General features: G+C 41.3%; 2 protein-coding genes across 2 annotated transcripts in view; both read right to left on the bottom strand.

The window, feature by feature from the left end:
* The window catches only part of LOC103354708 (transcription initiation factor TFIID subunit 4-like), a 22,530-nt gene extending 9,346 nt beyond the window's left edge, over positions 1 to 13,184 (bottom strand). Inside the window, exons 1-13 of the mRNA XM_008278174.1 lie at positions 12,749 to 13,184; positions 12,370 to 12,497; positions 12,181 to 12,282; positions 10,613 to 10,741; positions 9,229 to 9,351; positions 8,881 to 8,970; positions 8,031 to 8,198; positions 6,356 to 6,479; positions 4,840 to 4,924; positions 4,557 to 4,717; positions 3,271 to 3,401; positions 1,989 to 2,114; positions 1,733 to 1,789 (exon numbers count right to left, since the gene is read on the bottom strand). Coding sequence (XP_008276396.1) covers positions 1,733 to 1,789; positions 1,989 to 2,114; positions 3,271 to 3,401; positions 4,557 to 4,717; positions 4,840 to 4,924; positions 6,356 to 6,479; positions 8,031 to 8,198; positions 8,881 to 8,970; positions 9,229 to 9,351; positions 10,613 to 10,741; positions 12,181 to 12,282; positions 12,370 to 12,497; positions 12,749 to 13,184 — 1,860 coding nt within the window. The remainder of the gene's footprint in view (positions 1 to 1,732; positions 1,790 to 1,988; positions 2,115 to 3,270; positions 3,402 to 4,556; positions 4,718 to 4,839; positions 4,925 to 6,355; positions 6,480 to 8,030; positions 8,199 to 8,880; positions 8,971 to 9,228; positions 9,352 to 10,612; positions 10,742 to 12,180; positions 12,283 to 12,369; positions 12,498 to 12,748) is intronic.
* A 5,745-nt stretch (positions 13,185 to 18,929) lies between these two features.
* LOC103354698 (BTB/POZ domain-containing protein KCTD1-like) lies at positions 18,930 to 25,300 on the bottom strand. Its single transcript, XM_008278147.1, has 4 exons — positions 25,125 to 25,300; positions 24,446 to 24,590; positions 22,533 to 22,838; positions 18,930 to 19,088 (listed from the first exon to the last, which is right to left on the bottom strand). The coding sequence occupies exons 1-4, from the start codon at positions 25,289 to 25,291 to the stop codon at positions 18,930 to 18,932; spliced, it is 777 nt and encodes a 258-aa protein (XP_008276369.1). The 5' UTR covers positions 25,292 to 25,300.
* Positions 25,301 to 25,833: the final 533 nt, after the last annotated feature.

Here is a 25,833-nt window from a genome sequence, read left to right as displayed (position 1 = left end):
GGGAGTTCGCCCAACCAGTCCACATGTGTTTTGTGGATCTGGAGAATGCGTTCCACCATGTCCCTCGTGGCATCTTGTGGGGGGTGCTTCGGGAGTATGGGGTGCGGGGCCCTCTGTTAAGGGCTGTCCGTTCCCTTTACGACCGCAGCAGGAGCATGGTTCGCATTGCCGGATGTAAGTCAGACCTGTTCCCAGTGCGCGTTGGCCTCCGCCAGGGCTGCCCTTTGTCACCGGTTCTGTTCATTATTTTTATGGATAGAATTTCTCGGCGCAGCCAGGCGGAGGAAGAGGTTCGGTTTTGAAGCCACAGAATTTCATTTCTGCTGTTTGCGGATGATGTTGTTCTGTTGGCTTCATCAAATCAGGACCTCCAGCGTGCACTGGAGCGGTTTGCAGCCGAGAGTGGTGCGAGCGGGATGAGGATCAGCACCTCCAAGTCCGAGGCCATGGTTCTCAACCGGAAAAAGGTGGTTTGCACTCTCCGGGTCGGTGGAGAGTCCTTGCCTCAAGTGGAGGAGTTCAAGTATCTCGGGGTCTTGTTCACAAGTGAGGGGCGGATGGAGCGTGAGATTGACAGACGGATCGGTGCAGCGTCTGCAGTGTTGCGGTCGCTGTACCGGACCGTCATGGTGAAGAGAGAGCTGAGCAAGGCAGCAAAGCTCTCGATTTACCGGTCAATCTACGTTCCAACCCTCACCTATGGTCATGAGATATGGGTAATGACCGAAAGAGATCGCGGATACAAGCGGCCGAAATGAGTTTCCTCCGCAGGGTGGCTGGGCGCTCCCTTAGAGATAGGGTGAGGAGCTCGGTCACGCGGGGGGAGCTCGGAGTAGAGCCGCTGTTCCTCCACAAAGGAGCCAGCTGAGGTGGCTCGGGCATCTGTTTCGGTTGCCTCCTGGACGCCTCCCTGGGGAGGTGTTCCGGGCGCGTCCCACCGGGAGGAGGCCTCGGGGAAGACCCAGGACACGTTGGAGAGACTATGTCTCTCGACTGGCCTGGGAACGCCTGGGGGTCCCCCCCAGAAGAGCTGGAGGAGGTGTGTGCGGATCGGGAAGCCTAGGCGGCTCTGCTCAGGCTGCTGCCTCCGTGACCCAACCCCAGATAAGCGGGAGAAGATGGATGGATGGATGGATGGATGTTATTGAGACGTTATTCTAAAGTTGCAACTATTCCTCATTTACCAGCAGTTAATAAATGAGGAATAGTTGCAACTTTAGAGTAATGTCCCAATAACATATATAAACTATTAACTGATACTTAACAAGTCATTAGTAAGTAATTCACTAATGGCTTGTTCGTGATCTATGACTGGTTTATAAGGTATGGCTGTAAATCATTAATATACAGTTAACAAGTCATTTATAACTCATTAACTAACAGTTTGTAAATGGTTTATTAACTATCTATAAGGCATCGTTATAAATATCAACAAACTATTAACAAACACTTAACAAGTGGTTAATAACTCACTAATTAACAGTTTACAAATGACCTATTAACTAGTTATAATGGATAGTTATTATAAAGTGTTACCAGTCTTTTTAAGTGCAGATTGTACATTTTTTTTAAAAACATGATGGGTATGTGCAAATCATTTTTTTTCTAAAATGGAGGGAGGAGATATCCATCCAGACAAACATCTAACCACATACAGAACTACCTACAACTGAGTGTCAAATGAAGTGAATAAGGGGCTCAGAACGCAGACATTTTTCTGAATGAAGCCTACCTCTTTGGCTTTTTGCCTGAGCTGCTGTTGCTGTGGATCCTCTGTGTGTGAGCGACTCTGTGACCACAAACAGACAAACGGACAATTAATAATCAGCATTTAATGCTCAAAAATAGACAGAAATGACATTTTTACAGACAGTGCAGTGGTTTCAGATCAAATGCTGCTGTGACCTAAAATAAAATGTATACAAAAAACTTTCAATGTTTACAAAGGAAACTAGCGTAAGTCTCCGATACTTTCTGTACGTGCTTACTCTGGCCAAACGTAGCAGTCGCTCTCTTTCCTCTTCATCTTTTCTCTTCTTCTTCAAACTCTCAATTTCTTCCAGGAAGCGAAGCTGAGAGCGCACATCACTGGCTTTAGCATGCCACTGGTCCTCCTGTTGCCACACAAACACACACAAGTCTCACACTAATGTACTGCATTTAACTTGTGGCAAATTATATGCACATGAAAACCAGGAGTGTCCACGTGATACAAGCCCACAGAACAGAAGCAGAAAACTATCCTTTTGAGGGAGCATTTCTGCTCTGTGTGTACAAACAGGGTCCTGTGAGCACAGGACTTGCTTGACCCTCCCCTCATTCTCGCAACTGCTCAGTACTCACTCACTTGTCACCTTGACTTTTGAGCCTTTAAAGGCAGGACAATACTCATATCTTTAACTTAAGTATAAGTATCAGTACTCTGTTCCAAGGAAAACCCCGGCATAACATAAATTCATAAGTAAATCGACAAAAGTATCACTATCAAAATGTGCTGACAACACAAGAGCAGACCTCATTGCACAACAATGGCACATTTCAATATAATGTTTATTATATTATATTATTGGATTAAAAGTCTTAATTATTAATTTGTCAATTAAAAGGAAGAGGTGAAACTGATATTTATTTTTACTGTCATTGCAGGATTTTCTAACAGTAATAGGTTAAGTCAGAATTCTTTTGATTATAAAATGATTCTAAATCTACTTGACAACCTTTGAACAGTTGTGAGAAAGCTCTCATCACAGTTCCACACTTGCAGAAATGCATTTGCTCCCTCGTAAGCATGGTTTCACACTCGAAAATACTGTATGCTCCTATCACATGAATGTTTTTTATGTGTACAGGTTTTAAAGCTAATTAAATGCCTTACTAAGGTCCCTGTTCTATGGTGGCGCCACAACAGAAAGAAAGCAGCACAATGACAGTTTGGTGTTTTAGTGACCTTGATATTCTTCTCTAGCACCTCTGTGGTGTTTTGGTAATGAGTGCATAGTGAGTGAATCTTCTGAAAGCAAAAAAGCAGTAATGAGGGAGTGCAAAGAATTTTGTGTTTTTGGTGAAAACTGTACGCTGTATACTACACAGACACTGCATCACAATCTGTGACCACCTCTGCACTTGTAATTGCACATGCATATTTAGAACAGAGCCATGCTAGCAGCTGTGTGAGGCTGCACAGCGACGGCTTAAGTGAGAATAAATGCATCCTTTATGAGGCACTATGGATGTTCTCTCCTATTTTAAGTCAGGGTCAGACTAATGTACCTTCAGGGCAGCCTTGCGGTGTTCAGCAATCACAGTGAGTTTCTCCAGCAGCCCACGAAGACACTCCTGAGTGGCATGAGAAACCAGAGCTACCACCTCTGGACCCACATCAGTTACTCCCAGTGCCTGTCCTAACAAAGGGCACAAAAATATCACAACAAGAGACACACAAAGACACACCTGAGTGTCGCTTTTCTCAGGCACTTCCTTACAAAGTGAACTTACACACAGAACGATAATTAGAACCATATATTTACTGTATGTCTTCAACGTATTACATGATAGCACAATGAACAACAAGTGAATGAAAAAAACATAGAGCCACATTTAATTCCACACAGAAACAATTGGTATCATCAGAAAGATTATCTTCTGCTGTTCATTTTGATATACATATATATATATATAATGTTTATATACTCTCGGTCTGTTATAAAGTGACTGGGACTTTGTGAATTATTCAACTGAGAAGCAGGACCATGGAAATGCGTGAAGAAATTAATAAAGATATTACTTTGTAGAAAACCTGTCTTCACATTCATCACATCGACATGGGTAAATACGTGACCAGCACAATTACAAAGCTACTGTTCTGTTCTGTCTTGTGATAAAATTTTCATCAATACATAAATATGTTCATATTACATTTCATAGACATTAACATATCTATGCAATGACAAGTTCAAGAGTAATTCAAACAAGAGTCATGAGTATAGCAACGGACATGCAGCTGGATGCAGCTTATAACTATGATTAAATATGTCTATAATATCTATAAGCAAAAAAACACTGTCATCCACACTATGTTGTACAGACAAGCAAGTGGCATTGCTGAAAAGGCAAAGTTACATGTTATAATATAATATGTGCTATACCTCACCGCAGTGAATACGAGAGCAATTAAACCACGAAGAAGGGATGTGTAATTTAATGTGAAAAGCATCTGACAGACTGCAAATTTAGCCAATCAACAAACTTACACAAAAATATTTTAAAAACATTTTTAAAAAAGGAAAGAGAAATAAGCAGATAAATAGAGGTGTAAATGAATGCATTTAAAAATAACCTCTTTTTTAAAACAAAAATCTACTGTTTTCATGTACATAAAGACAATTTCTAACAAAAAATATTATTACAAACTGTTATTTGGCATGCTACTCTCAAATCACCCTATCAAGTAGAAAAAACAAGCCTGTAGCAATAATGATTAATTCATATTAATTAATGCTTTATGACCCAACCATCAAGAAGACTGACTGAGCTCTGTCTCAGTACAGCTCCTGTACCTGTGTGAAGGATCCGGCTGAGTACCGGGTGAGGTGAGAGGAACAGCTGATCCTGGCATGACTGCACCACAGAGCCGACCACGGTGGTCAGGATCTGTGCGTTCTCCTCTCTCAGGTTGACTCCAGCCATGGAGGCGACATCATTAATGTCATCATCTTCTCTGAGAAACAAACACATTCTTGTCTTTCTGAGGACAATCACTGAAATAATGCATTCACTGACCACAACTAAATCCACAAATTCTTAACATTTGAGTCTAAAAACATGAACTTTATATGTTACTTGTATGATCCTAAGCTGTCTTTGAATGCAGATTTGGTAAAAGGAGGTGGATCCTGAGAGAAGGTCTGCTTCAATGAAAAAGCTCCTGTAAAAAAAAAACAAAAATACAAAGGTATTTGGAGAGCGGCAATTAATTTAGCACAGTCCATGTGAGAGTTTGTGGGTGTAGTTTGATCTGTACATGTATCTCCACCATGCTCAGTTTTCAAATTACAAACCTCCTTTTAGAAACTAAAACATTCGGGTGGGCTGAAATTGCGGTAACAGAGCAATGAACTGATTCACAACTGAAATATTTTTGTCCATTATTGACATTACAATGATGGATGACAAAAGGCAGCACTCAACTGCAAGGCCACAGAGCAACATAATGACGGTGTAAAGTTCATGAATGCAACTGTTACAGTTACCATTCTCTGATAACGTAAAAGGGTTTGAGGAATCAATAGCTGAATTTTCAATGCAAGACAAAGGTGAAGTACTCATCGTGTGAATATCAGCATTGGTAAACTTCATCACAAGCAAATATGACTAACACAGAGAGCAGCATTTTACAAAATAAACAAAAGAAAGTAACTCAGCACAGTCTCCTCCATTTCAGAGTTGTTTTGATCTCTTGCACAGAGTTGTGGATACTAATGAGTTTCACTGGAGCCAACGTGTAACTGCTGAGCATGCCGCTCAAGTTCTTTATAAAAAAAACAAACAAAACAAAAACAAAAACATTTATCCTGTTGAACCCTAAACTCTTTGCCATAATAACTGTAAAAACTTCAATAACCATCAAATTTTCACCAAACAACTGCCCTTGAACTAATAATATGTGACATGAGGTGCCTTTGGGAAATTTACCAAATCTAAGTTAAAAAAAAAAAATAAAAAAAAAAAAAAAAAAAATAAAAAAAAAACTTAACCAGATGCTATAAGAAAGAAAAAGTTCTGAGCTCCTCAGCACAACTGGAAAGCCGTGAATTATTTAGCAGTATCCAACAGTCATGTTGCAAAAACTCAAGGACTGTTCAGTTGAACTGCAGGCTGTGTTTACAAAGAGTAGAAATGAGAAACTAAACAGAGAGACTGAGGAAAAAACTTGATCAATACAATAAATGCAACATGGCTCAACAGAGTTGATGTGCAAAGTACAGTGAAATAGGCCTAGATTACAGAAATTGATAAAACATAAATAATCATCTATAGCATGTGCAGCCACCGCTTTGTCCAGTATTGGTGACACCTGACATGTTTTGAGTTCTCTCTACTTCTTGTCATTGTTCTGCTGTTTCCATGGAGGTCAAGGACTTTATATCGCAGTGAAACTTGAGCCCATAGTGAGTAAAAATGTCACAAAAGCAAAAAAAAAAAAAAAAAACTACTTTGAGTTCAGCGTGTAATCCTCTGACACTGGTCAGTGAATTAGACTTTCACTTGTTTCAATATGTTCATCAATTCTACCTTGTTTCTTGACACCAAGACTAAGAATCAAATTGTGAGACCTCAGATGTGTCACAACAGTTACCTGCAAAGTGTCTTCCTGACTGGACCACTGTGTGTTTGGGGACAGGTCCACCTCTTTTATACACATAATGTCTTGACTGGGTGAATGTTGTCAGCCCAGGTCTCACAGTCACTCCTCGAGCCTGCTGAGCACCCTGCATTTTTAAGAGCAATCATTAAGCAGCAGTCCCATCATTCCATCCATTTACCATGTAATAAAGGTGACACCTGGCTGATCCACATTACTGCTTAACCTGAACAGTCTAAAGTCAGCCTGTTGACACATTTTGCAAATTCTTTCCAATTTAAATTATGACAAAATAGACAATACACAAGTTATAGCAGAAAAAGACATTGCGCACAAACGAACCCTAACATGTTGCAGAACTGAGCTGCTCAACAATGTTTCAAATGTCTCACTTCAGGTTGCATCATATAGTGTGGTTACATTCACTACAGTTTGTCAGAGAGACCAGAGGGGTATACTACGAAGCAAGTTTGACGTAGCCAGGCTTTCTTTGTGTAAATCGAATTGACAAAACCGAAAGCCCCAGCCAGAGACTACGGATATCACAAAGGTGGTTATAAACTTTCTTTGTCAACTCAGGCTTTCTGCTAATGTTATTGATTTAATATTCTTTGTTACAAATACCAGTAGAATAATCCATTTTCTCAACTGTGTTCTATCAGCAGCAGTACCAGCAGTTTAAACGGACTTGACAGCAAATCAGAGCCAAACATGAAAACATATTTATGTGATTTCTGCATCACCAACTTAAGATGTCGGGTTCTCATGGCAATGTGATATATACAGTAGGGCTGGACCCGAACATTCTAATATCCAAAAATTCCATCGTTGTGGTAGTATATGATATATATTCGCCCGCAATCTGCCCCAGCCTCCACATCCCCCGCTGTCGCTGTCGATGGTGGCAACAGAACGGTAACTGCCAACCTAAGCAGCCAAGTACTACCTGGGTATTAGTAACGCACAACTCAGCATGTTTACAGATAAAACACATTCCCTCAGCTGAGAATCTGTATCGCTCATAAAAAATAGGAAACGATCTGGTAAAGGGAGATGCTCTTTCTAGGGCCTGTCCGAATAGCAAGTTTTGATCTCCGGACATTCGGTCCCAATTAATGACGAATATCGGGGGTGCCGCGCAATAGTGGCGGGTGTGTATTATTTCCGACCATTTTTTAAATGATTTTTGACAGATGGCAGAACTAGGCTACGCCAAAACTCGCCTGCTGACTGAATGAATGAGAAATAAAATCAAATAGCGTGTGTGGCTGAAAGGGGATGGAGACAGAGAGAAACTCGAGGTTCACTGAGAAAAACTTGGTCCCCACCAGGTTAGATTCATAGAGCCTGTTACTATGGTAACTGACCGAGGTCTTAAGTTACTTCTCTCTGTGAAACAGACTAGAGTTACCCAAATGTCTCGGGTTTGAGTTACCTCCCTTTGTAAAACGGAAAATTCAGAGTTTCCCTCATTTTGGAGTTAACAGACTCAGAGTCTTCACTAACCCTGCTTTGTGAAACGGACCCCAGGTGACTTTAGGGCATGTAAACACACTTAATGACCAGACAGCTCATGCTACCTGTCTTTTCTCTGACTTCCTCAAATGTAATGTTTCTCAATTTTATTGATAATTACATTTTTTGTAAACTGCTCATCACATCATACAACCAAACAACATTTGGTTACCTGCTGGTTGGTCTTCAGGGTTTGTCCTGTGTCAGTGCTGGAAGGCTTCACAGTGGATGACAGAGGAGTGGGGTTGCGGGTGGAAGCTGAAGCTTGTTGGATAAATAACTGGGGGTCTGCGGTAAGGCAACGAACTGCAGGAAGACTTTTCTGGAGAGGAAAAGGCAAGTGAAAAGAAATCTTATCGTCAAACAAATTCCATTTTACTGTTGAATAAACAGAGCACACCTTTAACTTCCATGTTGTGCTACATTACTGCTTGTGTACAAATCTTGACATAATGTTTACTTGTATGTAGAGCATCTCCTTGACGTAAAATATAATAGTGTACCCAAAATGTCTCTTTTATCAACAACCACTACAATGTACTAATGTTCCTTTAATACCTAATAGACAGGCTACGGTAGATACTGGCAAGGTGCCTGTGCACTAGAAGCCTCTAGTCTCCACTTAGTTACTAAATTGCAGCTGTTCAGACAGGTGTGTGACCTAAAAATCATTTTAAAGAAATCATTTTCATGTCAGATTTACCCAAGTTAAAGCAAAGTGATTCTATCTACATGGGCTGTGTTCTGAGCGGAGCATTTCCAACAACGATCATGCTAATTTAATTATGGGAAGCCAAAATTGTGGTGGTGATTGATATTCCATTAATTGTGCAGCCCTATAACTGATACTGCTTTTCTTTTTGCAACCTAATCTTCCTTTTCAGTATTTCTCTCCTGTTTGATCATACAATTTATATTAATTTTGAACTAACTTCAGACCCACTGAGACTTTTCAGGACCTGCAGACACTTCAGGAGGTTAGGAGTTGTTCTATCTCTTCTCACCTTGAGAAAAGGCACCAAGCAGGGCTGCGGAGTCGACTTCAACTCATCATAGAGCTGTTCTGTAAACTCCTCTGCTTCCAGCTTCCCTTCCTGCAGGTTAAAATATGACATACTTCTGCATGTACAAAGTAAATAACTGATCATTTACAACTGCTAAACATTACGTAACTGCAAATGTCCACTATAAGAAAAAGAACAGGAATTTGACAAAATTAACTCAGCATTTATTAACAGGCTTGAAAAAAGTAATGCCTTTAGGTCTACTTAGTAGCAAGATATTTTAAAATAAGTCTTACATTCTGTGGACAAAAGTAGACTGGACAATAATATGTAAGGCAGGATAAGTACCAGCAGACTTCTGACCAGTCCTCTGACATTGTTAGCCATGTTAGCAGACTTGGAATCACTCGAAGCCAGCTTGATCAGAGTTACCAGGAAGTTCTTGCACTTTTTCACACTTTCCAGGGTTTCCTGTTGGTAAAATATCGGGTAAAAACAATTTTCTATCTACTTGTTTGCAACAAAGGCTTCAGTGTTTATGCAGCTTTGTATCACTTGTAAAACTCTCAAATAAAATGTTATACTTTTAATGAAGCTGACCTAATCCTGTTGTCAAAACAGTTGCTACATCAGTTGCAGCAAAGTTATGCAATGCCAAGGGCTGTAGTGTCCAGGTCGGCTTTTTCGATCAACATACTCTCATCCGATCCAATTGTCATTAATTGGATCTAGCAACACTATTGGCAGTGTTACTTTCTTAAGGAGAAAAGCATTACATCAACAGCCTTCCAGGGTTAATCCATTATTTTTGTCAGTGGGAGAAGTAGACCATCTGCGAAAACCACTGCATTTTCGTACCACACACAGGTATCACAATATAAAGAGAAAAAAGGCGTTCGAGTACATTATTTTTCTACAACCTTCATTATTTTCATTAGTACAATACATGAGAGCTGTACGACACTTAAACTGTTTCTCAGTTGAATTGGGAGTTGTAAACAAGGCAAGGTCTTAATTGGTTGACAAAAGCTAAGGTTATATGGAAGATTACACAGGATGCTATGACTTAATGTGAGTGTGTGTTGATGTATGATGAGTTAGTGCTGTGCAGTTACGCGTGTCAGTGGCAGCTGGATTTAGTATGAACAGAATCACAACAGAGCCCAAATGGTAGAATAAAATCCCCACTGGACTTGTTCTGACCCTGCACTATGAACAGTTATTGCATGAAAGGTGATAAAAGTTAATTGGCTGCGAAGCCAGGGGAACAGTACCACAATGACATAACCATGTCAGATAAGACGGAACTAGACTCAACCAGACAGGTCAACCCAGATTCAGAACACTAAACCAAAGGTTCTCCAGCTTCCTCCCACGCAGTCCAAAAACACGTTGAGGTTAATTGGTGATTCTAAATTGTCCGTAGGTGTGAATGTGAGTGTGCTTGATTGTCTGTCTCTAAGTGTAGCCCTGCGATAGACTGGCGACCTGTCCAGGGTGTCCCCTGCCTTCGCCCTAAGTCAGCTGGGATAGGCTCTAGCTTAGTGTCTGTATTTTGTTAAACCAGACGACCAGAAAGTGTTTAGGAAGACGTGCCATCATGGTCTTGGTTTGCTCTTGGACTGGTTTGTTTACTTACATGTTGTCTTGTTCGACAATGCAGACCTAAGTTTGTTTTCCAGGCTAAGTGACAACCAAGCTAAGTATGCTGGTCACAATTGGTTGGACTCACCTGACTGAACGTGGCTGGTGGATCCTTTTTGATTTCTGTAATGGCCGTCTGAATGCGAGGAAGACTCTCCCAATCAGACACAGTACTGAGGGTCTGAACCACAGATGGTTTGGGAGCAACACCAATCACCTGAACACAACATAAAATAAGCTATCATCCCAAACTACAAAGAGGAAGAGAAAGAAAACTCACTGACATCATAATAATAGGCATGCACATACTGGTAATGGCTAATAAACAATAAATGCTTGTCTTAAACTGAGGCAGAATCTGGAGGATAATTGGTGGAACTTTGTTCTGCACAAAAGCTCAATACCTGTTTGTCTCACAGTTATACACTTTGTCTGTTGGACTGTAAAGATTCCCTTTTCCAAAGCTTGAATGTCACAATATTCCTGCAATTAATCCCCTTATGTTCTTTTCTCAGCAATTATTACTGTTTTTGGCAAAACTACCTCTATGGCAAAAGTGCATGTGGAATGATTTCTTTTTTGTCGCCAGCTGTGAAGGTAACCAGCTGAATAACTTGTCAAACTGAGTGTAATGTCAAGGTGCTGTTAAGTTGCCAAGCACAGTCTGCAATGTTGGCGCTCAGTTGAGTCAAATGGAAGACTTTTCTTCATTTTTCAGTGTGTTTCCCATTATGATGATGAGGTGTCAAGCTTAAGGTCCAGCTTTTCTCCCAGGGCTGATTAGAACAGGATTAGGTGTGATGTAAATACACTGAACAAAAATATAAATGCCCCATGTCAAATATGTTACGGACAGTCTGAGGTGTGATGCGTCTGTTGTGCAGACCAATAGTCTCATCAGCTGTGTGTGTCACTGGTCTTAGCAGATCCCGCAGATGGACGAGCCGGATGTGGTGATCTTGTGCTGGAGTGGTCACACGTGTCTGACGAGGATGAGGTCGATTTGCAGTAGTGCACTGGCACGTGCCAATGGCATGCTCCCGCATAACTTGCGACATCTGAGGGATTATGACTTGTGACAAAATTTGACATTTTGGGGTGACCTTTTATTGTCCCCAGTCCAAGGATTGTCCAGCTGTTGCTCATTTTGTCTGATCACCCACTGGACATGCCCATGCTATGCATTGAGTAAAAAAACAACTCACTGAGTAATGCTCACTGACAGCAAGTTGGATTAAAAATTATACACAAATCAAGAGAAATATTACTTTTGTACAATAAAATGTCAGCAAATGCTCATTTACAGTTGTTAACTCCACATGACAACAACATGGGGAGGTTATATTTTTGTTCAGTGTACACTTTGGGAGGACAACATACCCTGATTTGTCATTACCATAATTAGTGGCAGATGAAGCATCCCAGTTGTATGCCCACTTTTGGGAAGCTTTGGTTGATTTTTGATGGGAACCTAAATGTAACTCCTGATTTCAAGTAATTTAAAAAAAAGAAAAGGATTTTCTTTGATGTGCATTTGCTGCAGGAGTTGTACCAACATAATCTGTAACGGAGCATGTGTGCGTACAGCTGTACTCATGTCACTGCATGAGCCACTGTAACTGACTGTTAACTGTAAACCAGCTCTTGTGTTGTTACCACAGCTGTCTTCTGGACTGGTGCTGGCTGGAAACCGGAGGGTGCTGCCATCCGGATCACTGTCACCTTCTCGTTACTTTTACCTCCAGCTGCTGCAGGTACCTGAATTGCAGAATGACAGCCATGTGACAGCATAGCACCAGTGAGATGTCAGTACAATTAACTAAAAAACATCAAAAGCAGCAGCACACACACCGGTGTTGCCAGTATTCTTGGTGCTTGACCGCTGACAACTCTGGGTCCATGTTGAGCCTGTGCCAAAGCCTGCTGGGATACCAGCATCAGCTGACCACTGTCACTGCGGATCAGCATCATACCTGCAAACCACATAAAAGAAATAAATAAAAGAATTTAAAATCCCTTATTACTATAACAAATGGATGACTTGTCCCAACTAGAGGGAGAGCTAGCTGAAGTATGTGCACATCATGAACCGTTCATATTTACACAGTAACACAGACTAAACATACTGTTTACTTTTTATACAAAATCAGAATTGTTAAACGGGAGTTATATAACTACAAATGAGAGCAATTAAGACTATAATTTGCAATCACTGACAGCTTACCTGGTGGTATCTGGATATTGGCAGGGAGCTGTGCAGAAGCAGTCTGTTGCGGTCGAGGGGCGACTGGCTGTGGAGCTGCTGATCTGGGCACAGCTATAACCATAGTCCTTCCAGGAGTTGCAACCTTAGGATTCATTCCTCCTGGAGTGGCTGCCTTTGCAACCACCATGATGGAAGGAGGGGAAGTGTGAGAGCCTGGGCCTGTACCTACAGAGGATGAGGTAGGCTGGTATCCCTGACGACTGGGGATGACTTTAGGTGGGACACAGTCACCTTCTGAGGTACTTGCAGCAGTCGGTGGGGGTTGAACTGCACAGATGGGCCCACATTTAGCTGGGACCTGTAATATCCGGACTTGAACAGAGCAGTCTCCATCCCCTGCTGCCCCACAGGACTCCAGCTTCTGGCCTTCGATGACCACTTTATTTGTGGCCATGAATATTTCTGTATAAAAGAAGCAGCCGTAGAAAAAGTACAGTGATATTTTACTCAAGTGACACTGCCAATACGGTAGGGTGACCAAACGTCCTGTTTGCCAAGGACATGTCCTGTTAACACGTCCTGTCCTGGTCGTCTTGGTTGTTTTTTTATAAAGTGATGAAAATGTTCTGATCCTTTCCTGGAGGAGGCATACTTTAAATGTATGGAAATTATGAAGCATCTTTGAGTAAACTTCGAGTATGATTTGAGTATCTCATTGCCAGGCCGAGTGTCCTGGTTTTCAGTAATCAAAATGTGGTCAACCTACAATACAGCAATGTAAAAATACTCCATTACAAGTAAAAGTCCAGCATGAAACATTGCATCTCATTACATTAGTATTAGAAACCAAATGTAATTAAAGTACTCAGGCATTAGAATAAAAAACAGTTAATATTTGATATTTCATATGACGTTACATCATGTTTTTTATATATTAAACAGTGAATACTGAGTTAAAGACTAACCTTAAATTATATCACGAATATGAATAAACATAGCTTTGTTTAAGACCGATGGAAAACCACTGGTTTAACTATTAATCTAATTTTAACTTTTTTTTTTACACTTTACTTTGTGAGAACCTTTATCTTAAATGTAAATGTGTCTTAAATGTAGCGGTTGGAAAGTCTAAAGGAGCATGAAATTAAAATGCTCAATTAAAATTAGTAACTGAATTTAGTAGTTTTAAGCTGACACACGAACCCCGCTGAAAATATTGCATTTCAAATAAAAAACATTGATCCTGTCAAGTATGAACCAAATATTTATTCCATTACCCACATTATATATTTGGCAGTTTAAACCTTAACGTTAACCGCGTAATGCTGTGTTCGCTGACCTTTAACCAAAGTCAAGCCGCTAATTAGCTCCCTTTACTAAACTGTTTGAAAGACGACGCGCTAAGCTAGTAGCTAAGCTATCACCTGTAGCTAAAAACTACAGGTGTAGGCAATTAAGTTTCCAGGCGAAGAGAGTTCTGCGTATAGAATTATACTTTTTTGCTTTGTTTGCTACCTACTTAACATCCTTCCATTCACTATCTATACACCACCGCTTAATCCTCACAAGGGGGGCTGGAGTCTATCCTAGCCGACCTAAGGCGAAGGCAGGGGACACCCTGGACAGGTCACCAGTCTATCACAGGGCTACACGTACAGACAGACAACCGAGCACACTTACATTCACACCTACGGACAATTTAGAATCAACAATTAACCTCAACATGTTTTTGGACTGTGTGGGAGGAAGCCGGAGAATCCGGAGAGAACCCACACTGCACGGGGAGAACATGCAAACCCCACGCAGAGAGATCCCGGTGCCCCCAACCGGCGACCTTCTTGCTGCGGTGCAACAGTGCTACCAATTGCGCCACCTTGCAGTCCTACTTGACATAAGTTTACCAATTCCCTATTGTTAACTAGCCAGCCAACTTATGAATGTATGAAAAATTGAGCAAAGTACCTCCGCGATTAGCTCCGTTGTCACATTCTGAGCAGAGCTTTAGTGTTGCTTCATCCAAACGAACGAGTTTAAGTAACACGGTTCACGTCTCTTACACACGTTTCCCTTCACCGACACTCAAAACGCTTTACAAGCGGACAGGAGCTCACCTGTCTTTCAGTGAATATCAGCAGGAGCGCAGCTTGATCCTTGAACGCACCATATCCCGCCTGTGCTGCGTTCGAGGCGCACAGACATGACGAGCAGCTGCAGCTGAAAATCTACATTAATAACTGATTTTCCTCCAAAATATATGGCTGTTGAAAATGTGTTGCAAAATGAATGTGAGTTTGAAAAAGTAGCAGCCATTAGTAGCACACTTTGAACTTATCTAGCTAAGGGTTCCTGCCAACAGATGAAACAATTTTTTCCAGGACTTCATAAAGAATCCCCAAAAATTCCTAAGTGAGAATTTGGGTGCTACAATTATCTTAACACACATTTATTTAAAAACGCCTCATGTCATGGTTTTAAAAAGGCAATAAATGCCAGCAGTATATACTCACCACCCACTCAAAATACTTCAGAACAAGATGTACATCGCTGAAAGAACTTGGTTTGCAAAAGTTTCAAGAATTAAGTCTAACTCTGTCGGTTGTCTGCTTTGTTGGATATACTCAAAATAAAATGTTTTGTAAACTCTTTCATTTTATTTCTAAGACTTAATTTACCCACGATTAGCCAGATTTTCTGCCAATTAATTTATCCATAAAGCAAAACCCAAAACAATCTTTCTGAAGGCAGAAATATATCTTGTATGGAATTTCTGATGTATTTATTGAAACATTCATCCTTCGTAATATCAACTTCTTCAAGGAATATGCTATTATTAAACTGATCAAACCTCTAAACCAAGGCTTAAATGAGCCATTTTCATTCACAGAAGTTATTTTTTGCTCACCCTCTGCTTAGTGTTTTTCAGTTTTGTTGCAGTGGTTGGGTCGTGACAAGCAGGCCTTTTGTCTGTCACATTTTTTCAGAATCACACTGGCTTGTCAAAGTCACAGATCACCAATCAAAAGCTGCAGAGAGCCTAAATCAGGCTGCATTATTTCCCTTTAGACAGTCATTGTACCCTCGCGTCAACAAAAACAAATAAAACAAATTAAGCCGTTACGGCCCGGTGGCCAAAGGACATGGGTTTGGACCCAAACGAGAAGGAGACGGGTTTAAAGGGAAAAACAGGTTTATTTTAGGGACACACCGGGGGGTGTGGGACACCAGGAGGCAGGTGAGGGATTTGGGGCAGGTGCGCTGGTCACAGCACAGGTGAAGAAAGGTGATTTCTCATGCAGGTGCTTGTGTAGGGGGAAAATCCGACTCGTGTTTCTGCGGAGGGAAAGGTTGGCGTGGGGAACTGAACGGCTGGATGCTTGGACCAGTGGAGGGGACGCTGGGGAACAGAGAGAGACAACAACGGTTGCTTGTGAGCTCGAGATTGCTTAGCGTGAACCACATATACTCAGTAGAGACAGGCCTGAATGTACCACTCATGGAGTTGCCAGTCGTCTGGCACTGGAGCTCAGGTGAACAGTGGTGTTAACCTGTCCGCTGATGAGGCAATGAGCCGCAGCTGTGCCAACGAGGGAGCATCCTCCTCCAACCAGCCCTGCTTAACCTGAAAATAAATCACACAGCCAGCCAAACACACAAGGAAAACAGCGGGGATCCAAAACACAAAGTAGTACAAGTCCATAATCACCACATAGACGGTGCCACTATACCATGACAAATCACATAAGATTTGTTTCTTCAAAGTAAAACTCTAGAGGGATGTTGTTGCATTTTGCCTTTCAAAACTCTTAGTTATCACTTTGTATCACTTATTGTATTTTTATTAGTCAATCATGAAATTATCTTACAGTAATTGTGCAAAACAAAGAAAAAAAAACATTCCATAAATAAACAATTCAGGCTGGAGTTGCTGTCCTGCTCTTCCTAACCCCCAACTTGTCCCATAAAACATATTTGGAAAAGATAGCAGGTTGCATTGAAAATACATTCTGTGTAGATTCTTCTTCTCTATTTTCTCAAACAGGATGAAGAGAGAAATTGTGCTTGTACAATTAAAAACACTGCATGCCATAAATAAAATTAAGGCTGAATAAATAAGACTTAGTTTTTCGTTTTACATTACCAAGTGCAAACAGATTTGCTCCGGGTAAAAGTAACTGATCTGATGGTCTCCGCAAATGTTACAAATCAATGCAACAGTACATGCAAGTATTCAAAGCACATGCAATATATATATATGTATATATATATATACACACACACACACACACACACACACACACACACACACACACACAGTTGCATTGAACACGTACAACATGAACATTACAACCAGCAGCCTTTCCTGGAAAAATACTGTTTCTGAAAAATTTTGAGACCTCACCTCTGAAAGGCAAATATGAGTTTTGTGCACCACCTTTGCGTACTAAAGGAGATGCTGAACAGTCCTTTGCTCCCTGTGAGCAGCGTGGGACCATCTCATGTCAAAATGTCAAATGCAAACCTGCTGTCATAAGGAGGTTCTCAAAAAAAAAAAAACTGCATCATTTGTCAACGCCTTTCAGATCAATATGCGCGAACGTCTTCTGATCTGACGCCTCTGTCAGTAGAGCAACATCACACCGATCCTCAGTCGTACATCACGCAGCCCCTGGAGGTCTCTGTGCACTGACATATGTACGCTGACATGCTTTGTTTTTCAGCAGGCTCAACAAGTTCCCAAAAAATCTAGCGTAAGCATCAATCCATCATGGCTTTTGAATTCACAAAATGATTTAAAAAAAACAAAAAATGATACGATGGGATGTTCTTGAACAGTCACCGAAATGGATCCCGTTATTACGTGAAAATACTGAATCACTGAAACTTTCCTATTGCATTAAAAAAGCCACTGTGCAAACCATGCCTACACTTCATGAGCTGTAGAGACTCGCCTCTGGAATATGATTTTGTTGTACAATCCAATAATTATCAGCATAAAGTGAAAATCATTTATATGTGGACTTCCATCCTCAGCATGTGGTCTGCTACTAGTAGGGTAAGGCTGGAAAACATGACAATATTCACTACAGTCTTCTCAGGAAGTATTCATACCTCTTCTTTTCCTACATGTCCTACTTTTATTTCAAATCAATAAAATTGCCATGTCATCCCTATCAGTCTCTAAACAAACTATTTGCAGTGGCTCCAAATTGGACAGCTGCATTATGCTTGCCTTAATAACCCTTGAGATCTGTCGAGAATTGTGGAAAACTAACAAAGACTAGACTTAAACCCCCCCAAAAAATAGACACCTGTGGAGAAACCAGATGCCCCCATTTAAATCTGATATGGCCAGGGAGGATCTGCATAAAAAATGGGATAAACTGTCCAAATCCAGGTGAGCAAAAGCCTGGAAGACTGGAAGCTGTTCCCACGGCTAAAGTAGCTTTTACAAACTCCTGAATTAAGGCGCTGAATACTTTTCTTAATGAGTGATTTTCAGTTTTCAATTTACTGAAACACCATTAAAACATATTCTCACTTCATGGCTACTGCTCAACTCATCCAAATGAAATTAAATCTACACCTTTAAGTGTACAAAAGGTGAAGGGGTCTGAGCACTTGCTGAAGCAGGTGTATAATCAGTCATGGTACAACTGTTGGTGTACTGTTCATACGGGGATAGTCCTCCTTTAATATCTCTGGTGGTGTTAAGCCAGCGGGAGAATTCTTGATATCTGAGCAAGACTGTTCAGTGGCAGTACACATTTACAGAATGTTTGCATCAATGTGATGAAAAACCTTCACTTATCAGGTATTTAATTCAGTGGGTTATGTTATCTGTCAATTGAATGTTCCCGAAAGCATACTATATCAGAAAATAAAATGACACTGTGATAAAAGATTTTATCAACACTGCACCTCCATTTCATATCAACAGAAATGCAAATGCAAATGATTGATGATCCTGTGACATCCTGCAGGATCTTGCACTGATGGATCTGTTCATTTACTGATGCTGTCTGATATTAATGTGGTACCTGAAAACAAAGTGTCAAAGGAAATACAAATATCTCCTTCACCCTTTCACTGCATCGCTAGAATGTCTGTGTATCCATGTCTGGTCACTTTGTTTTATACTGAAGTGATGCTGCTCTTGTCTGTGTACGTCCACAGAACTGGCCTTCACGACGTCCTGAGTTCAGTCCAGGAGTTCCTGTTTGATCGGTATGAGTGTTGGGGGGTGTCGGCTGCCTCGGACCTCCCTCCGCAGAATGTATTCACTAAACTGAGAAGAGTCCACTCCACCGCCACACGAGCCTGTGATCCAAAAGCCTCTTTGTTGTAACCGCTCCAATACCTACAGCCACGCACAACAAAAACAAGAACATGATTTGTCAAGAAGGTTTTCAGTAAAACATTTCTTCTAATGTAGTGCCAAAGGTAAAAAAAAAAAACAAAAAAACAACAACAACAAAAACAAAAACAAAAACAAAACAGACTCAACATTTCATGGATGAAACAGAAACTGAAGAATCTTGCTCTATGAGAGGTGAAACATCTTTAAGAATCAAAAAGAGAAGTCCAGTTGCCTTTTGTTGAAGCTCTTAGGACTTCAGGGATCACTCTGAATTCACTGTAAATGTTTAATATTTTCCACCTTCATGCCCTCCACCAGTAAACACTGAGGCACCACCACCGCATGAATCATTGGTGGGGCTGAGTCAGCTAAAGGCTGCTATAATTTTCACCAGGATGGTCTCATATTTCTACAAATAAAAATGTATGCTATCAGTGTATGGATGTCAATCGCTAATTCAAACGGTACTTAGTCAGAGCAGCAAGTCATAATGTTGAAAAAACAGAGGGGAAATATTACTGGAGTTCAGATAAATCTGAGTGGAGGCAGAACAGGGTTTCAGGTACATTAACTGCTTTGACCTACGCAGAAATCTCTTTAAGAATTGTGGTTGTATTTTTAATAGTGTTGTAACAGACAATGGTCATGATGTATCCTTACTACCCCTTTACACTTTGCAGTGGAACATTTCATAAACATCAGTTTTGATCATCTTAAAACCCACACATGTAGTGACAAACCAAAACTACGGAGGTCAAATAAAATCAAAGTCTGTCAGACTGCATGTCACACAAAAGAACAGTTTAAATACATTTTTTTATTTTATATTTTAACGTGGTAGCATGATACCTGCTCGTTGATTCAGACATTATTTGTACTTGTGGGTAATAGACAACAAAAGACTACTGCAGATAAGATCCGCATCATGCAATGAGACTGTAGTAACTAACAGATCATAGCAAAAAATAACATGTCCTGGGTGTGTGCAATGTAGTGTTGTACGGAAATAGGCATGGCTGCATAAAAAGAACACGACACTACTTCTGTCGAGCATACTGTCTACACAGTCACAAAATGAGGAACCCCTCCCAACTTTTGCAGACTTTGGAGACTCACTGCATTTCAATTCAGCTAAATTTTCGTTATGTAGTGCCAAATACAACATGTCATCAATGGGTACTTCCAGCTAAGACCTTATTGTGTTATAGAGAACCCAACTATTCCCCTTTGAGCAGCGCTTGTTAGTCTTGCATAGGCAGATCCATCTCCATAGTGATGGAGAACAATACGGCTGCACCTCATTGTCATTCTGCTATCAGGGAAAAATACAGTGCAGATTGTATTTCTTCAAACCAGTCATAATCATCCAGTGCTGAGCCCAGGATGCAGCAACAGTGTCCTGGCAAAACAGTGATGGTGGAACTGTTTTTGTGGAACATTTACACACAAGGAGACACCTTTAAAATGGCTAATTCATTGAAAGAACAGGGCTGCCTGCATGATCTAAATCATCTTTAAAACTTGCCATTTTCAGCATGTAGGTTGCTGCCTAGAAGTTACTGTTGTTGTTTCCTATAGTGAAGGACAAATTTAAAATGGTCCCACACAGATAGGAGGAGAGGAAAAAGTCACATGAAATGTGAAGTGGAAATGGCAAACTTATACCCCAAGTCTACATCCAGTGTGCCAGACTAAGCATTTGGCGACAGTAGGGACAAAAAAGTCTCCTTTACCAGGCAGAAACCTCTAACAGAACCAGATTCGGGGGAGGGCAGCCATCTGCCTCGAATCATTTGGCATCTGTGAACGTTTTATTTGACTTTGCGTGTGTTTTCTAAGGTGAGCTTCCAAGGTCACTGTACTTATACCTGATACAGCCAGGTCTCACCAGGACAAACACTTCCATCTGGCGGATAGTGAAATCATTACATTTTCTTGAGAAGTGAAAGTCGAACTGATTGCTAAGTGCGCCAAGTGTGAATGTGAAAGAAGAATAATCACAGTAGTGGCTGTCTTTGATTTACCTGGCCTAGTCTGTAGTTGTGTGTGTGTGTGTTTAAATGTGCTTCTAACAATAGCTGGGCCACAAGCCCCGAGGCCCAGGGTCAGTCTTCTTCTCTGGGTAAAATCCATCTCATACTCAGCCTCTCTGGCCTGAAACACAAACTAGTTCAGACGTAGTCCATTAGTTTCACTCTCTGTCCCTTCACACTGAAGTGAACATGGTGACATTATCTCATTGTGCCCTCAGGAGTCCTCTGCTCCTCTGTGCTGCTGCTCTGTCTAACTGAGATTCCCTCTGAGACACAGACAGACAGAATGACAATAAAGAAATGTGTCACCCACCAACACACGACTGTTATTAACTGTTTTCAGTATGTTAAAGAGTCCTTGTGCGGAATATTTCCTGTCAAAATTTAACGGATGGTGAAATGAAAGCATTAAAACATATAACCATTTTTAAAGTGACCTGATGATATACTAGATAGCAAGACAGAAGCGAGAAGCTGGCAGGTAGTAATGAATGTCTGCAGAACCAGTTATTATATGGAGCAGACACCTAGAGGCCTTTACCCCAGGCTCAGACAACAGGAATTTTGGGCCACTTCACCTCCATTTCACCCCTCCCAACAACTGGAGAAAAAATCTGGTCTGGAGTCGTTGTCTGACCCAGTGTTGGGCCTGGATTATTTGGTAATGTGAAGATGCAGATACAGTTTGAAACATCCAGAAATGATTATGCACCCATCGGGGCCGTCCCAATTTAAACAAAACATGTTTCATACTTAGGAGATAAAATTGATATGGTTACAACTATGATTCTGCTAGTGCCCAGAGCAGTGGATGGTGTTGCCAAGCAACACTAAACATTCTAGCCCTTGATGCCAATGTTCGCTATAGATATTACACAATATTAGAACATTTGCATTTATAAAGTCGAGCACTGTCATTTTAGTGGCTAATTCACCGAAACAACTGTGCAGCACTTTTAGTGTGTAGGTTGTGGCACGGAGGTTGTTCCCAGACACGTTGTTCCCTTTAGCGAAGGGGATTTTGAAAATGGTGACACAAAAATAGTGACAAGAGAAGAGAATGCTGCCTGAGAAATGGCAGGCTTATACCCACAGTCTACATCCAGAGAGTCAGACTAAGATCATGCTAAACCCCTGTTGTACAGAACCCTGCGTGTTTGTTTGAGGGGACATGTGCTACCAATGTCCGAACCACAGAAGATATCATTGTATAGTGAGTCACTGATGGTATTAGCGGGAGAACAGACTTCTACACTGTCTGTGCATTTTTGTATGACACAGAATGGCTCACAGAAGAGGAACATAACAAAAAGGGGACAGAAATGCTGACAGAAAACCAGACCGAAAGAAAGACTGTTTGGCCACTGCTGTCTGATGTCCTAAAGAACTGATCGCACAGTATATTTTGTACCTGAACTGAGCTGAGGTGGCAGTAGCCATTGAGCGGGAAGCAAATGATGTGCGCCGAGTCCTGGTTCCAGCTGGTGTTCAGGGAATTGGACATGACATCTCTCACCTCAGGAAACACCTCCTCAATCACCGTCCGGTGGGTGCTCACACTGATCCTCTCGCCGAGCTCTGGAGCCACGTGAACCACCACACACTCACACTCGCGACACACACCCCCACATTCCCGCTCGGTCCTCCAGCGTTCCAGCTCAGCCTTCAGAGGAGCCAGCTGGAAGAAAGTAGCCTCTTCATACAGCAGCGAGTATTCCTGTGGAAACACCAACCATATACGTGAAGACAAGATCAAAAACAGAAAACACAAGCTAAAAACACAAGGACAAACTCAGAAACATAAAAAAGGATGAGAAATAGGCACACATAATAAAGAAACGTAGGTGAAGAGTTCATAAAAATACTCCCATGCACAGATACATAGAGATGCACACAGGTACACATGAAAACACAAATATTTATGGATGCATTTTTGCCTTAACCAAAGTCAAATAAATGCATTCATACATATAAATTGCTTGTTCAGTCATTCAGCACTGCTACTGCACTGTATTGCAAAGTCACTGGACACAGTTAAAGTCACTATGTGTAATTTGAAAATGAGTGCCTTTCGGTGGAAGTAACAAACTCACTTTAATTTTTAATTTTTAACAAACAAAACACATACTGTACCTGCTAATTAATTCCAAAGATTCTATGATCACATAAACAGTCTACACACACTGGCTTTAGGCACTGTTCTGCTTGGATTCCCATAATTATGATGAAGAATTAATGAACAAGAAAGTGAGGGGAACTAAAGTTTTTTCACTTGAGGCCGCAAATCACTGCCAGAGGATGCAGGTGACAGTTTCTTTGTGCAAATGTTCAGCCACCGCTAGCATAAATTCTGTTTATGTTGCCATGATTTCAGAAAGTGGGTGCAGTACCTAGAGTGAGTGTTTCACTCTGTACAGGATGGAATGATGTAAAAACTGTACAAGGGAATGCAAGTGCTTGTAAATAGCAGCAAATTATTATTATTATCATCAATAGAAAAGGACTAAAATATTACAGAAAAAAATATTTTTGACTCCAAAGCATGTTTATTACAAAAGTTATGAAATGTATTAACAATATGAGTAGTTATTCTGTTCAAGAAAACCTACAAGCACATAAAAAGGCATGCTTGTTAGTTCAGAGTTGTGTGCCCTTTAGCAAAGCATTGTTCAGTGACTGTACAACATTGTGGCTGTATAGGGCATCTTCTGAACTGTATCTGTAATGGGCTGCAAGGTGGCTCGGTGGTTAGCACCGTTGCCTCGCACCATTGACTCGCAGTAAGAAGGTCACCGGTTCGCGTCCTGGTGGGGACACTGGGATCTTTCTGTGTGGAGTTTGCATGTTCTCCCCGTGAAGCGTGGATTCTCCCCAGGTTCTTTGGCTCCCACACAGTCCAAAAGCATGTTAAGGTTAATTGGTGATTCTAAATTGTCCGTAGGTGTGAATGTGAATGTGCTTGGTTGTCTGCCTCTAAGTGTAGCCCTGCGATAGACTGGCAACCTGTCCAGGATGTCCCCTGCCTTCGCCCTAAGTCAGCCAGGACAGGCTCCAGCCCCTGCGACCAGGCTTAAGCGGTGTATAGATAATGGATGGATGTATCTGTCATACTGCAGTACAAGGATAGGTGCAGTGGGTGGTCTACACACGAGAGACAAGAGTCAAAAATCCTCCTCTGACATCACTCTGACATCAACAATTTCCCTGAGGTTCATACCAAAGGGATCAATAAAGTTGTACGTATCTATCTACTTTATTGTCTTCACTGTTCAGACAGCGATTTGCTGTGGCAGTACCTGATCAAAGCTCTAGACAGACACTCACTTTGAAGTCATCAGGGATGAGCAGTTTGGAGGTCCGGAGGAAGTTAAGTATGTAGCGGAACATGGGTCCGTCCCGATCGATGAAGTAGTGCTGCTTTAGACTGTCCAACACTATGGGCTCCGTTCCATCGAACAGCCGGCCGATTCTGCAACAAAGGCAAAAACACAGTGGCCTCTTCATTCAATGCTGAGCAAATGTTGGGGAAGTTGTCAGGTCTGCTGGACGCAGCGACTGTACTACAACAGTCCAGTGTTCAGACCTTGTTGAAGATTTAAAATACTTCTATGAAGTGGGAGCAGCTATTTTGGGTACACGTCTCATGCATAAACAGTCCCTTTTATTTTTCCCATAGACAATGTTAATGAGTCACAGTTGAACCTCTTCTATGTCTTGGAACAGAATTAAACTCTTTTAGTTCATAAATAAGCTCAAATGATTAACAACTGTGTTAGAAAGAAATCTAGTTATCTGAGAGAAATTCAGAGGAAGAAAGCTTTAAAACATCCAAGCACTGACCTCAACATTTTTCTGTTAAGTTCCTTAATGTTAAAACTTTTAACAGCAGATAAGAGGTCAAAATGACTGTTGAGGAAACTGAAATCTTAGTTTAGAGATGCGTTTTCAGGAGTTAAAGGTATTGTCAGGCATTGTTTTTTCAGAGCCGACACGTGCCTCCCACCTTGACTCTGGGTACTTCGTGAGTGTGGCCAGGCTGCTGGTGTACATGTGTCCTCCTACGTCGATGTGGACAGGTGCATTGGACTTGGTGAGCTGGGCAGGTGTGGGGATGCCGGCGGAGCTCAGAGTTGACACAGGAGACACAGAGGCCAGCTGCTGACTCGACATACTGCTGCTGCTGCCACGGTTGTCCTGGACACACAATGGTTAATCCGTTTAATGCAAGAAGAAATTTACAATATATATATTGTATATATGAATTATTAGTGTGTGTTAATTCTTTTCCCTCCTAGTCCATTCCAAACTGCCTCTATGAAAACAATGGCCTGGAAACTCCTGGGCTCATCTCACCTGAAGACTACCAGACATCCTTCATCAGCTTCTTTTGCGAAGCTACTTCTGCTACCTGTCAGACTTTACATAAACATGCCATCTCTTAATCCTCTGATGAAGGACCTTATAAGCCTCACTCATGTTTAGATGAGGAAAGTTCAACTCCAGGTAAAATTCCTGTGCCAAGCCCCAAAGTTTTTCTCTGTTTGTACTAGTAAAAAGCCGAGAGCGGTCGTTTTCCGCTATTGTTCTTTCTTCGCCGTTTTCTCGAGATAACGAGTTAATTTTCTCGTTATCTCGGGACAACAAGAATCGTTTTCTCGTGAAAACGAGATAATTGGTGTTTGTGTTTGCCCGCTCGTGCCCGGTCCAGGATG

This window comes from Stegastes partitus, unplaced genomic scaffold (assembly GCF_000690725.1).
Source record: "Stegastes partitus isolate 25-593 unplaced genomic scaffold, Stegastes_partitus-1.0.2 Scaffold117, whole genome shotgun sequence".
NCBI classification, from domain to species: domain Eukaryota; kingdom Metazoa; phylum Chordata; class Actinopteri; family Pomacentridae; genus Stegastes; species Stegastes partitus.
Note: the sequence above shows the minus strand (reverse complement) of the source record. Positions and strands in the feature narration are given on the sequence as shown.